This window comes from Oncorhynchus kisutch, unplaced genomic scaffold (genome assembly GCF_002021735.2).
Source record: "Oncorhynchus kisutch isolate 150728-3 unplaced genomic scaffold, Okis_V2 Okis09a-Okis19a_hom, whole genome shotgun sequence".
In the NCBI taxonomy this organism is placed as follows: domain Eukaryota; kingdom Metazoa; phylum Chordata; class Actinopteri; order Salmoniformes; family Salmonidae; genus Oncorhynchus; species Oncorhynchus kisutch.
The window spans coordinates 10614416-10626824 of record NW_022261985.1 but is presented as its reverse complement, the minus strand read 5'-3'; the positions used below and the strand labels follow the sequence as shown (position 1 = coordinate 10626824).

Sequence of the window (12409 nt, the reverse complement as noted above, 5' to 3'; positions counted from 1 at the left end):
CAAAAGGTCCATTCTGAGTAATGTCATTATGCTATGGTGTTTTAGCAACAGCCAATCAGTCTTTATCAGCGCTGTGTAGCAATGTAGAATTTCCTTCTTAACCCTTGTGTCGTGTTCGGGTCTGTGGGACCCATTTTCAATGTTTACTAAAAGAAAAATGGTACACCTTGTTTTTTCTCCAACCTGAGACTCATTGGGCTCCTTTTCTGTGAAGAGCATATAAATAACACATCCTTTTTTTAACTTCAAGGTCTCAGCGCGAGTGACGTCACTGATTGAAATGCTAGTTAGCGCGCACCGCTAACTAGCTAGCCGTTTCACATCCGTTACATATGTCTGTGTGTGTCTGACTCTCCTCCCTTGGCCTGCTGTAACTATATATGTGAGTGATGTTGTTGTATGTCTGTGTGTGTCTGACTCTCCTCCCTTGGCCTGCTGTAACTATATATGTGAGTGATGTTGTTGTATGTCTGTGTGTGTCTGACTCTCCTCCCTTGGCCTGCTGTAACTATATATGTGAGTGATGTTGTTGTATGTCTGTGTGTGTCTGACTCTCCTCCCTTGGCCTGCTGTAACTATATATGTGAGTGATGTTGTTGTATGTCTGTGTGTGTCTGACTCTCCTCCCTTGGCCTGCTGTAACTATATATGTGAGTGATGTTGTTGTATGTCTGTGTGTGTCTGACTCTCCTCCCTTGGCCTGCTGTAACTATATATGTGAGTGATGTTGTTGTTGTATGTCTGTGTGTGTCTGACTCTCCTCCCTTGGCCTGCTGTAACTATATATGTGAGTGATGTTGTTGTTGTATGTCTGTGTGTGTCTGACTCTCCTCCCTTGGCCTGCTGTAACTATATATGTGAGTGATGTTGTTGTTGTATGTCTGTGTGTGTCTGACTCTCCTCCCTTGGCCTGCTGTAACTATATATGTGAGTGATGTTGTTGTATGTCTGTGTGTGTCTGACTCTCCTCCCTTGGCCTGCTGTAACTATATATGTGAGTGATGTTGTTGTATGTCTGTGTGTGTCTGACTCTCCTCCCTTGGCCTGCTGTAACTATATATGTGAGTGATGTTGTTGTATGTCTGTGTGTGTCTGACTCTCCTCCCTTGGCCTGCTGTAACTATATATGTGAGTGATGTTGTTGTATGTCTGTGTGTGTCTGACTCTCCTCCCTTGGCCTGCTGTAACTATATATGTGAGTGATGTTGTTGTATGTCTGTGTGTGTCTGACTCTCCTCCCTTGGCCTGCTGTAACTATATATGTGAGTGATGTTGTTGTATGTCTGTGTGTGTCTGACTCTCCTCCCTTGGCCTGCTGTAACTATATATGTGAGTGATGTTGTTGTATGTCTGTGTGTGTCTGACTCTCCTCCCTTGGCCTGCTGTAACTATATATGTGAGTGATGTTGTTGTATGTCTGTGTGTGTCTGACTCTCCTCCCTTGGCCTGCTGTAACTATATATGTGAGTGATGTTGTTGTATGTCTGTGTGTGTCTGACTCTCCTCCCTTGGCCTGCTGTAACTATATATGTGAGTGATGTTGTTGTATGTCTGTGTGTGTCTGACTCTCCTCCCTTGGCCTGCTGTAACTATATATGTGAGTGATGTTGTTGTATGTCTGTGTGTGTCTGACTCTCCTCCCTTGGCCTGCTGTAACTATATATGTGAGTGATGTTGTTGTATGTCTGTGTGTGTCTGACTCTCCTCCCTTGGCCTGCTGTAACTATATATGTGAGTGATGTTGTTGTATGTCTGTGTGTGTCTGACTCTCCTCCCTTGGCCTGCTGTAACTATATATGTGAGTGATGTTGTTGTTGTATGTCTGTGTGTGTCTGACTCTCCTCCCTTGGCCTGCTGTAACTATATATGTGAGTGATGTTGTTGTATGTCTGTGTGTGTCTGACTCTCCTCCCTTGGCCTGCTGTAACTATATATGTGAGTGATGTTGTTGTATGTCTGTGTGTGTCTGACTCTCCTCCCTTGGCCTGCTGTAACTATATATGTGAGTGATGTTGTTGTATGTCTGTGTGTGTCTGACTCTCCTCCCTTGGCCTGCTGTAACTATATATGTGAGTGATGTTGTTGTATGTCTGTGTGTGTCTGACTCTCCTCCCTTGGCCTGCTGTAACTATATATGTGAGTGATGTTGTTGTATGTCTGTGTGTGTCTGACTCTCCTCCCTTGGCCTGCTGTAACTATATATGTGAGTGATGTTGTTGTATGTCTGTGTGTGTCTGACTCTCCTCCCTTGGCCTGCTGTAACTATATATGTGAGTGATGTTGTTGTATGTCTGTGTGTGTCTGACTCTCCTCCCTTGGCCTGCTGTAACTATATATGTGAGTGATGTTGTTGTATGTCTGTGTGTGTCTGACTCTCCTCCCTTGGCCTGCTGTAACTATATATGTGAGTGATGTTGTTGTATGTCTGTGTGTGTCTGACTCTCCTCCCTTGGCCTGCTGTAACTATATATGTGAGTGATGTTGTTGTATGTCTGTGTGTGTCTGACTCTCCTCCCTTGGCCTGCTGTAACTATATATGTGAGTGATGTTGTTGTATGTCTGTGTGTGTCTGACTCTCCTCCCTTGGCCTGCTGTAACTATATATGTGAGTGATGTTGTTGTATGTCTGTGTGTGTCTGACTCTCCTCCCTTGGCCTGCTGTAACTATATATGTGAGTGATGTTGTTGTATGTCTGTGTGTGTCTGACTCTCCTCCCTTGGCCTGCTGTAACTATATATGTGAGTGATGTTGTTGTATGTCTGTGTGTGTCTGACTCTCCTCCCTTGGCCTGCTGTAACTATATATGTGAGTGATGTTGTTGTATGTCTGTGTGTGTCTGACTCTCCTCCCTTGGCCTGCTGTAACTATATATGTGAGTGATGTTGTTGTATGTCTGTGTGTGTCTGACTCTCCTCCCTTGGCCTGCTGTAACTATATATGTGAGTGATGTTGTTGTATGTCTGTGTGTGTCTGACTCTCCTCCCTTGGCCTGCTGTAACTATATATGTGAGTGATGTTGTTGTATGTCTGTGTGTGTCTGACTCTCCTCCCTTGGCCTGCTGTAACTATATATGTGAGTGATGTTGTTGTATGTCTGTGTGTGTCTGACTCTCCTCCCTTGGCCTGCTGTAACTATATATGTGAGTGATGTTGTTGTATGTCTGTGTGTGTCTGACTCTCCTCCCTTGGCCTGCTGTAACTATATATGTGAGTGATGTTGTTGTATGTCTGTGTGTGTCTGACTCTCCTCCCTTGGCCTGCTGTAACTATATATGTGAGTGATGTTGTTGTATGTCTGTGTGTGTCTGACTCTCCTCCCTTGGCCTGCTGTAACTATATATGTGAGTGATGTTGTTGTATGTCTGTGTGTGTCTGACTCTCCTCCCTTGGCCTGCTGTAACTATATATGTGAGTGATGTTGTTGTATGTCTGTGTGTGTCTGACTCTCCTCCCTTGGCCTGCTGTAACTATATATGTGAGTGATGTTGTTGTATGTCTGTGTGTGTCTGACTCTCCTCCCTTGGCCTGCTGTAACTATATATGTGAGTGATGTTGTTGTATGTCTGTGTGTGTCTGACTCTCCTCCCTTGGCCTGCTGTAACTATATATGTGAGTGATGTTGTTGTATGTCTGTGTGTGTCTGACTCTCCTCCCTTGGCCTGCTGTAACTATATATGTGAGTGATGTTGTTGTATGTCTGTGTGTGTCTGACTCTCCTCCCTTGGCCTGCTGTAACTATATATGTGAGTGATGTTGTTGTATGTCTGTGTGTGTCTGACTCTCCTCCCTTGGCCTGCTGTAACTATATATGTGAGTGATGTTGTTGTATGTCTGTGTGTGTCTGACTCTCCTCCCTTGGCCTGCTGTAACTATATATGTGAGTGATGTTGTTGTATGTCTGTGTGTGTCTGACTCTCCTCCCTTGGCCTGCTGTAACTATATATGTGAGTGATGTTGTTGTATGTCTGTGTGTGTCTGACTCTCCTCCCTTGGCCTGCTGTAACTATATATGTGAGTGATGTTGTTGTATGTCTGTGTGTGTCTGACTCTCCTCCCTTGGCCTGCTGTAACTATATATGTGAGTGATGTTGTTGTATGTCTGTGTGTGTCTGACTCTCCTCCCTTGGCCTGCTGTAACTATATATGTGAGTGATGTTGTTGTATGTCTGTGTGTGTCTGACTCTCCTCCCTTGGCCTGCTGTAACTATATATGTGAGTGATGTTGTTGTATGTCTGTGTGTGTCTGACTCTCCTCCCTTGGCCTGCTGTAACTATATATGTGAGTGATGTTGTTGTATGTCTGTGTGTGTCTGACTCTCCTCCCTTGGCCTGCTGTAACTATATATGTGAGTGATGTTGTTGTATGTCTGTGTGTGTCTGACTCTCCTCCCTTGGCCTGCTGTAACTATATATGTGAGTGATGTTGTTGTATGTCTGTGTGTGTCTGACTCTCCTCCCTTGGCCTGCTGTAACTATATATGTGAGTGATGTTGTTGTATGTCTGTGTGTGTCTGACTCTCCTCCCTTGGCCTGCTGTAACTATATATGTGAGTGATGTTGTTGTATGTCTGTGTGTGTCTGACTCTCCTCCCTTGGCCTGCTGTAACTATATATGTGAGTGATGTTGTTGTATGTCTGTGTGTGTCTGACTCTCCTCCCTTGGCCTGCTGTAACTATATATGTGAGTGATGTTGTTGTATGTCTGTGTGTGTCTGACTCTCCTCCCTTGGCCTGCTGTAACTATATATGTGAGTGATGTTGTTGTATGTCTGTGTGTGTCTGACTCTCCTCCCTTGGCCTGCTGTAACTATATATGTGAGTGATGTTGTTGTATGTCTGTGTGTGTCTGACTCTCCTCCCTTGGCCTGCTGTAACTATATATGTGAGTGATGTTGTTGTATGTCTGTGTGTGTCTGACTCTCCTCCCTTGGCCTGCTGTAACTATATATGTGAGTGATGTTGTTGTATGTCTGTGTGTGTCTGACTCTCCTCCCTTGGCCTGCTGTAACTATATATGTGAGTGATGTTGTTGTATGTCTGTGTGTGTCTGACTCTCCTCCCTTGGCCTGCTGTAACTATATATGTGAGTGATGTTGTTGTATGTCTGTGTGTGTCTGACTCTCCTCCCTTGGCCTGCTGTAACTATATATGTGAGTGATGTTGTTGTATGTCTGTGTGTGTCTGACTCTCCTCCCTTGGCCTGCTGTAACTATATATGTGAGTGATGTTGTTGTATGTCTGTGTGTGTCTGACTCTCCTCCCTTGGCCTGCTGTAACTATATATGTGAGTGATGTTGTTGTATGTCTGTGTGTGTCTGACTCTCCTCCCTTGGCCTGCTGTAACTATATATGTGAGTGATGTTGTTGTATGTCTGTGTGTGTCTGACTCTCCTCCCTTGGCCTGCTGTAACTATATATGTGAGTGAGATGTTAGTAAAATTCCTGAACTAAGTGTTTTCATCATTTTAGATTGTAGCCTGTAGCAACAAGAAGAAGCTCTGCGATGTGTGTGGACCCAAGACGGACAGGAAGACACAGTACACATGCAAGAAATGCAAGACATAAATTTGCAACACACACACACACACACAGTAAAACTCTGTCCCTCGTGGTGTGTAGACCGGCCTTAATTTGTTCTTCAATGGGGGCTCATTTATCATTTCCATAAAATACTGTATGTAAAATGTGTCCTTCCAATTTGTTCAGTTCAAAGCAATAAACATCAGTAGTGATGAAAACATTTGTTTCATTTGTATTTTTTCAAGATAAACATGATTTATTCCACCCATGTCTTGATTATAATACATTTTTGTTCTAAAAAAACAACATTTTATAAAAAAAAAAAAAATAGCGCTTTAATTGATAAATGTGATCTAGCAGAGGTTAATGGCAAATATTAACCATGTACGCTGTCTATATTGCTTGTAATTGATATAAGTCAACATCTAAGTATTAATTATTTGTCACGACTATTACCGAAGGTGACTCCCCTTCTTGTTCGGGTGGCGCTCGGCGGTCGTCGTCGCCGGTCTACTAGCTATCGCCGATCCGTTGTTCTGTGTTCCTTTGGTTTTGTCTGATTGGTATCACCTGTTTCTTGTTTGGTTGTTAGGGGAGGGTTATATATAGTTTGTTTGGTTGTTAGGGGAGGGTTATATATAGTTTGTTTGGTTGTTAGGGGAGGGTTATATATAGTTTGTTTGGTTGTTAGGGGAGGGTTATATATAGTTTGTTTGGTTGTTAGGGGAGGTTTATATATAGTTTGTTTGGATGTTAGGGGAGGGTTATATATAGTTTGTTTGGTTGTTAGGGGAGGGTTATATATAGTTTGTTTGGTTGTTAGGGGAGGGTTATATATAGTTTGTTTGGTTGTTAGGGGAGGGTTATATATAGTTTGTTTGGTTGTTAGGGGAGGGTTATATATAGGTTGTTAGGGGAGGGTTATATATAGGTTGTTAGGGGAGGGTTATATATAGGTTGTTAGGGGAGGGTTATATATAGTTTGTTTGGATGTTAGGGGAGGGTTATATATAGTTTGTTTGGTTGTTAGGGGAGGGTTATATATAGTTTGTTTGGTTGTTAGGGGAGGGTTATATATAGGTTGTTAGGGGAGGGTTATATATAGTTTGTTTGGATGTTAGGGGAGGGTTATATATAGGTTGTTAGGGGAGGGTTATATATAGGTTGTTAGGGGAGGGTTATATATAGGTTGTTAGGGGAGGGTTATATAATAGTTTGTTTGGATGTTAGGGGAGGGTTATATATAGTTTGTTTGGTTGTTAGGGGAGGGTTATATATAGTTTGTTTGGTTGTTAGGGGAGGGTTATATATAGTTTGTTTGGTTGTTAGGGGAGGGTTATATATAGTTGTTTGGTTGTTAGGGGAGGGTTATATATAGTTTGTTTGGTTGTTAGGGGAGGGTTATATATAGTTTGTTTGGATGTTAGGGGAGGGTTATATATAGTTTGTTTGGTTGTTAGGGGAGGGTTATATATAGTTTGTTTGGTTGTTAGGGGAGGGTTATATATAGTTTGTTTGGTTGTTAGGGGAGGGTTATATATAGTTTGTTTGGTTGTTAGGGGAGGGTTATATATAGTTTGTTTGGTTGTTAGGGGAGGGTTATATATAGGTTGTTAGGGGAGGGTTATATATAGTTTGTTTGGTTGTTAGGGGAGGGTTATATATAGTTTGTTTGGTTGTTAGGGGAGGGTTATATATAGTTTGTTCAGCCCGCTTCTGTTTCGTGCGGGCTTGTCAGTCTGTTTTGTTGTTTGAGTGCATTTTGTTTGTATTTGGGTTCACGCTGTCCGTTTATATTTCTGATCATTTGTTTTTCTACTTTGGGTTCATGTTATGTTTCCGGGACATTAAAGCCAGTTTTTTCCACATCTTTTGCTCTCTGCGACTCAACACCTCCTCACTCATTTCTCGTAACAGTATTTTTACGTTAATTGTTATGGATGTATTGTTATAAAAAACATGAATGTTTTGCGTCCATCAGACCTGTGAACGTTAGGTGAAAAACAAAAACATATATATTTTACTCTTATTTTACCAGGTCAGTTAACTGAGAACATTCTCATTTACAGCAACAACCTGGGGAATAGTTACAGGGGAGTGGAGGGGGGGATGAATGAGCCAATTGGAAGCTGGGGATTATTAGGTGGTATGAAGGACAGAATGGGACACCGGGGTTAACACCACTACTCTTACAATAAGTGCCATGGGATCTTTAGTGACCTCAGAGAGTCAGGACACCTGTTTAACGTCCCATTCGAAAGACAGCATCTTTCACAGGGCAATGTCCCCAATCACTGCCCTGGGACATTGGGATATTTTTTTCTAGACCAGAGGAAAGAGTGCCTCCTACTGGCCCTCCAACACCACTTCCAGCAGCATCTGGTCTCCCATGCAGGGACTGACCAGGACCAACCCTGCTTAGCTTCAGAAGCAAGCCAACAGTGGTATGCAGGGTGATATGCTGCTGACTTGAACACCACACAAGGGTTAAATATGAAACAACATGTAGCCCATATAAAAACGCATCTTACCACATGTGGCGACGGTGAATCCCTCAAAGACACACATTGGGTGTCCAAGAATAAAGTAGCCAAACATCTGGTTGCAAACGCTGATGGTGCTCGCCAAAAGAGTCTCCGCAATGTCGGCGAACGCCAGGTTGACCAGGATCCAGTTGAGAGGATGTTGGAGCTTCTTGAATTTGGCAGTGGCCACCAGTACCAGGCCGTTGGTGAAGGTTGAGGCGACGACCACAAAGAGCATCCAGAGTGTTGAGATATTGTACACCCATCTTGGAGCAATGTGGTAGTTGGGGCCCTCAAAAGGATCTGCACATTTAAAAAAAGGTAATTAAAAAAACAGATATGTATTTGAATATAAGTTATATACAACTTCCAAATCAAATCAAATCAAATGTATTTATATAGCCCTTCGTACATCAGCTGATATCTCAAAGTGCTGTACAGAAACCCAGCCTAAAACCCCCAAACAGCAAGCAATGCAGGTGTAGAAGCACGGTGGCTAGGAAAAACTCCCTAGAAAGGCCAGAACCTAGGAAGAAACCTAGAGAGGAACCAGGCTATGTGGGGTGGCCTGTCCTCTTCTGGCTGTGCCGGGTGGAGATTAGAAACCTAGAGAGGAACCAGGCTATGTGGGGTGGCCAGTTCTCTTCTGGCTGTGCCGGGTGGAGATTAGAAACCTAGAGAGGAACCAGGCTATGTGGGGTGGCCAGTCCTCTTCTGGCTGTGCCGGGTGGAGATTAGAAACCTAGAGAGGAACCAGGCTATGTGGGGTGGCCAGTCCTCTTCTGGCTGTGCCGGGTGGAGATTAGAAACCTAGAGAGGAACCAGGCTATGTGGGGTGGCCAGTCCTCTTCTGGCTGTGCCGGGTGGAGATTAGAAACCTAGAGAGGAACCAGGCTATGTGGGGTGGCCAGTCCTCTTCTGGCTGTGCCGGGTGGAGATTAGAAACCTAGAGAGGAACCAGGCTATGTGGGGTGGCCAGTCCTCTTCTGGCTGTGCCGGGTGGAGATTATAACAACATGGCCAAGATGACTTATTGATGTAGTCAAATGAGAACAGTAAGTAATATGTTGAACAGAATGTGAGCATCAAAAGTTCTGAACAAAGAAAACGTCGTCATGATTCCTGATACAATGAAATCTACTGTTTGTATTAGTGTGTATACTGCTACTGTTGTGAATGGTATGTCTGCTGTTGGTGAAATCTACTGTTTGTATTAGTGTGTATACTGCTACTGTTGTGAATGGTATGTCTGCTGTTGGCGAAATCTACTGTTTGTATTAGTGTGTATACTGCTACTGTTGTGAATGGTATGTCTGCTGTTGGTGAAATATACTGTTTGTATTAGTGTGTATACTGCTACTGTTGTGAATGGTATGTCTGCTGTTGGTGAAATCTACTGTTTGTATTAGTGTGTATACTGCTACTGTTGTGAATGGTATGTCTGCTGTTGGTGAAATCTACTGTTTGTATTAGTGTGTATACTGCTACTGTTGTGAATGGTATGTCTGCTGTTGGTGAAATCTACTGTTTGTATTAGTGTGTATACTGCTACTGTTGTGAATGGTATGTCTGCTGTTGGTGAAATCTACTGTTTGTATTAGTGTGTATACTGCTACTGTTGTGAATGGTATGTCTGCTGTTGGTGAAATATACTGTTGTGAATTGTATGTCTGCTGTTGGTGAAATATCTTATGAAGGAAAAATACCTTTACTTACCATTATCTTCTGAAAATATACAAGAACTACAATACTTTAGGAGAATCCACAGAATTAGGCTCTTTCACTCCTTCTACCGGATGATATCAAGCCCAGGCACGACACTGACAGGAAGTACTGTACCTTTGGTATGATATGAAGCCCAGGCACTACACTGACAGGATGTACTGTACCTTTGGTATGATATCAAGCCCAGGCACTACACTGACAGGAAGTACTGTACCTTTGGTATGATATGAAGCCCAGCCATGACACTGACAGGATGTACTGTACCTTTGGTATGATATGAAGCCCAGCCATGACACTGACAGGATGTACTGTACCTTTGGTATGATATGAAGCCCAGGCACGACACTGACAGGATGTACTGTACCTTTGGTATGATTGCTGTTGGTGTATGCGAAGCCTGATTCTCTGGTTGTATCTTCTTGTCTCCTTGCAGCAAATACTCCTAGCTCTGCCATCCTGGGCCGGTTAATAGGAGCTAGTGAAGTTGCCTGCTGAAGTCCGTGCATCTCCACTGTCCTAGTTTATATAGCATCCTTTGGGTGTTTTTAAAGGATTACGGCCTTGGAGGAATTAGGGCAGGGTGTGTGATGGTATGGACTGGACTTTCCTTAATTACCGTTAATTACCACAAATGACTAATTAAGGAGGATTTCAGAAGCCCATAATCTTGTTTGAAAGGGCATTGGTGGCGTAGGAGGTTAAAAAGTAATATAACATGGAATGCTGCTGTAACTGTGGCCCAGACTTGTCAGTAGATATTGAGTAGTAGTGCTCAATATCTAACCTTCAAAAAAACACAATCACCATCACGCAATCACTCTTCAGATTGACAATACAGAATCAAATGAAATACCTCATATCCATCATTTTCCATGAAGAAAATGCTTTAACTCTTTTTTTTGGGGGGGGGGGGGGGGTAGTGATTGGTAGTACTTATTGCTGTTCTGATTTCAGATTTGAATATCAGAGAAGTAGACCAAGGTCACATACTCTTTAAGTTTTTGTCTACAATGCATCGTTGGGAAAAGTGGTCAAGTGGTCCCACTCATTCTCTCATCAACCCCTATTGTTATCATTTGAAAGTTCTGAAAAGTTCCACGGCAGGTAATTCAGCAGTGAGCGAGAAGTTAGCTAAATGAGTTGACGTGGTTAAAAACAAAAAAAACAGCTGTATCGTTTCGATCTGTACAAGCTGTGTTTCTGTTTCCGCTTCCAGATTTGAATAGTCAAGACACAGACCGAAGACGTCTCATCGTCTACGTTGTTGTCTGACTTGTTGGTCATGTGGTCGACGCAGACCAAAGACGTCTCACCGTCTACGTTGTTGTCTGACTTGTTGATCATGTGGTCTAAGCAGACCAAAGACGTCTCACCATCTACGTTGTTGTCTGACTTGTTGGTCATTGTGGTAGATGCAGACCAAAGACGTCTCACCGTCTACGTTGTTGTCTGACTTGTTGGTCATTGTGGTCGACGCAGACCAAAGACGTCTCACCGTCTACGTTGTTGTCTGACTTGTTGATCATGTGGTCTAAGCAGACCAAAGACGTCTCACCGTCTACGTTGTTGTCTGACTTGTTGGTCATTGTGGTCGACGCAGACCAAAGACGTCTCACCGTCTACGTTGTTGTCTGACTTGTTGGTCATTGTGGTCGACGCAGACCAAAGACGTCTCACCGTCTACGTTATTGTCTGACTTGATGGTCATTGTGGTCGACGCAGACCAAAGACGTCTCACCGTCTACGTTATTGTCTGACTTGTTGGTCATTGTGGTCGACGCAGACCAAAGACGTCTCACCGTCTACGTTGTTGTCTGACTTGTTGGTCATTGTGGTCGACGCAGAACAAAGACGTCTCACCGTCTACGTTGTTGTCTGACTTGTTGGTCATTGTGGTCGACGCAGACCAAAGACGTCTCACCGTCTACGTTGTTGTCTGACTTGTTGGTCATTGTGGTCGACGCACAACAAAGACGTCTCACCGTCTACGTTGTTGTCTGACTTGTTGGTCATTGTGGTCGACGCAGACCAAAGACGTCTCACCGTCTACGTTGTTGTCTGACTTGTTGGTCATTGTGGTCGACGCAGAACAAAGACGTCTCACCGTCTACGTTGTTGTCTGACTTGTTGGTCATTGTGGTCGACGCAGACCAAAGACGTCTCACCGTCTACGTTGTTGTCTGACTTGTTGGTCATGTGGTCTAACAGGCTGATTTGTGTCAAGAAGTCGTGATGTCACAATAGGGGAGCTTTAGAATGTTAAGGAGATCCCATTAAAGTGGATGGAGAACTGAACTTAAAAAGAACATATCAACAAGTGTAAGAAACTCAATCCAGACACGTTTTAAAGTTTAAACGGTGTTTCTAGATTAAACATTGTAAGAGGAGTAGTGTGCAGAATAAAAATAAAAAGTATGACCAAGATCTAGTCTGGACTTTAGCTTCGCAAGTCCCATCAAATGATTAATGACAATATTAAGCCGGTACTATGTAACATGTAGAATGGTATCCTTAGACAATGTCAGGCCTGTACTATGGTATCCTTAGACAATGTCAGGCCGGTACTATGGTATCCTTAGACAATGTCAGGCCTGTACTATGGTATCCTTAGACAATGTCAGGCCGGTACTAAGGTATC

General features: G+C 43.3%; 1 protein-coding gene across 1 annotated transcript in view; it reads right to left on the bottom strand.

The window, feature by feature from the left end:
* Positions 1-10283, bottom strand: part of LOC116360549 (red-sensitive opsin-like) — a 12558-nt gene extending 2275 nt beyond the window's left edge. The window contains exons 1-2 of the mRNA XM_031815293.1: positions 10136-10283; positions 8053-8349 (exon numbers count right to left, since the gene is read on the bottom strand). Coding sequence (XP_031671153.1) covers positions 8053-8349; positions 10136-10277 — 439 coding nt within the window. The 5' untranslated portion in view covers positions 10278-10283. The remainder of the gene's footprint in view (positions 1-8052; positions 8350-10135) is intronic.
* Between the last annotated feature and the right edge of the window lie 2126 nt (positions 10284-12409).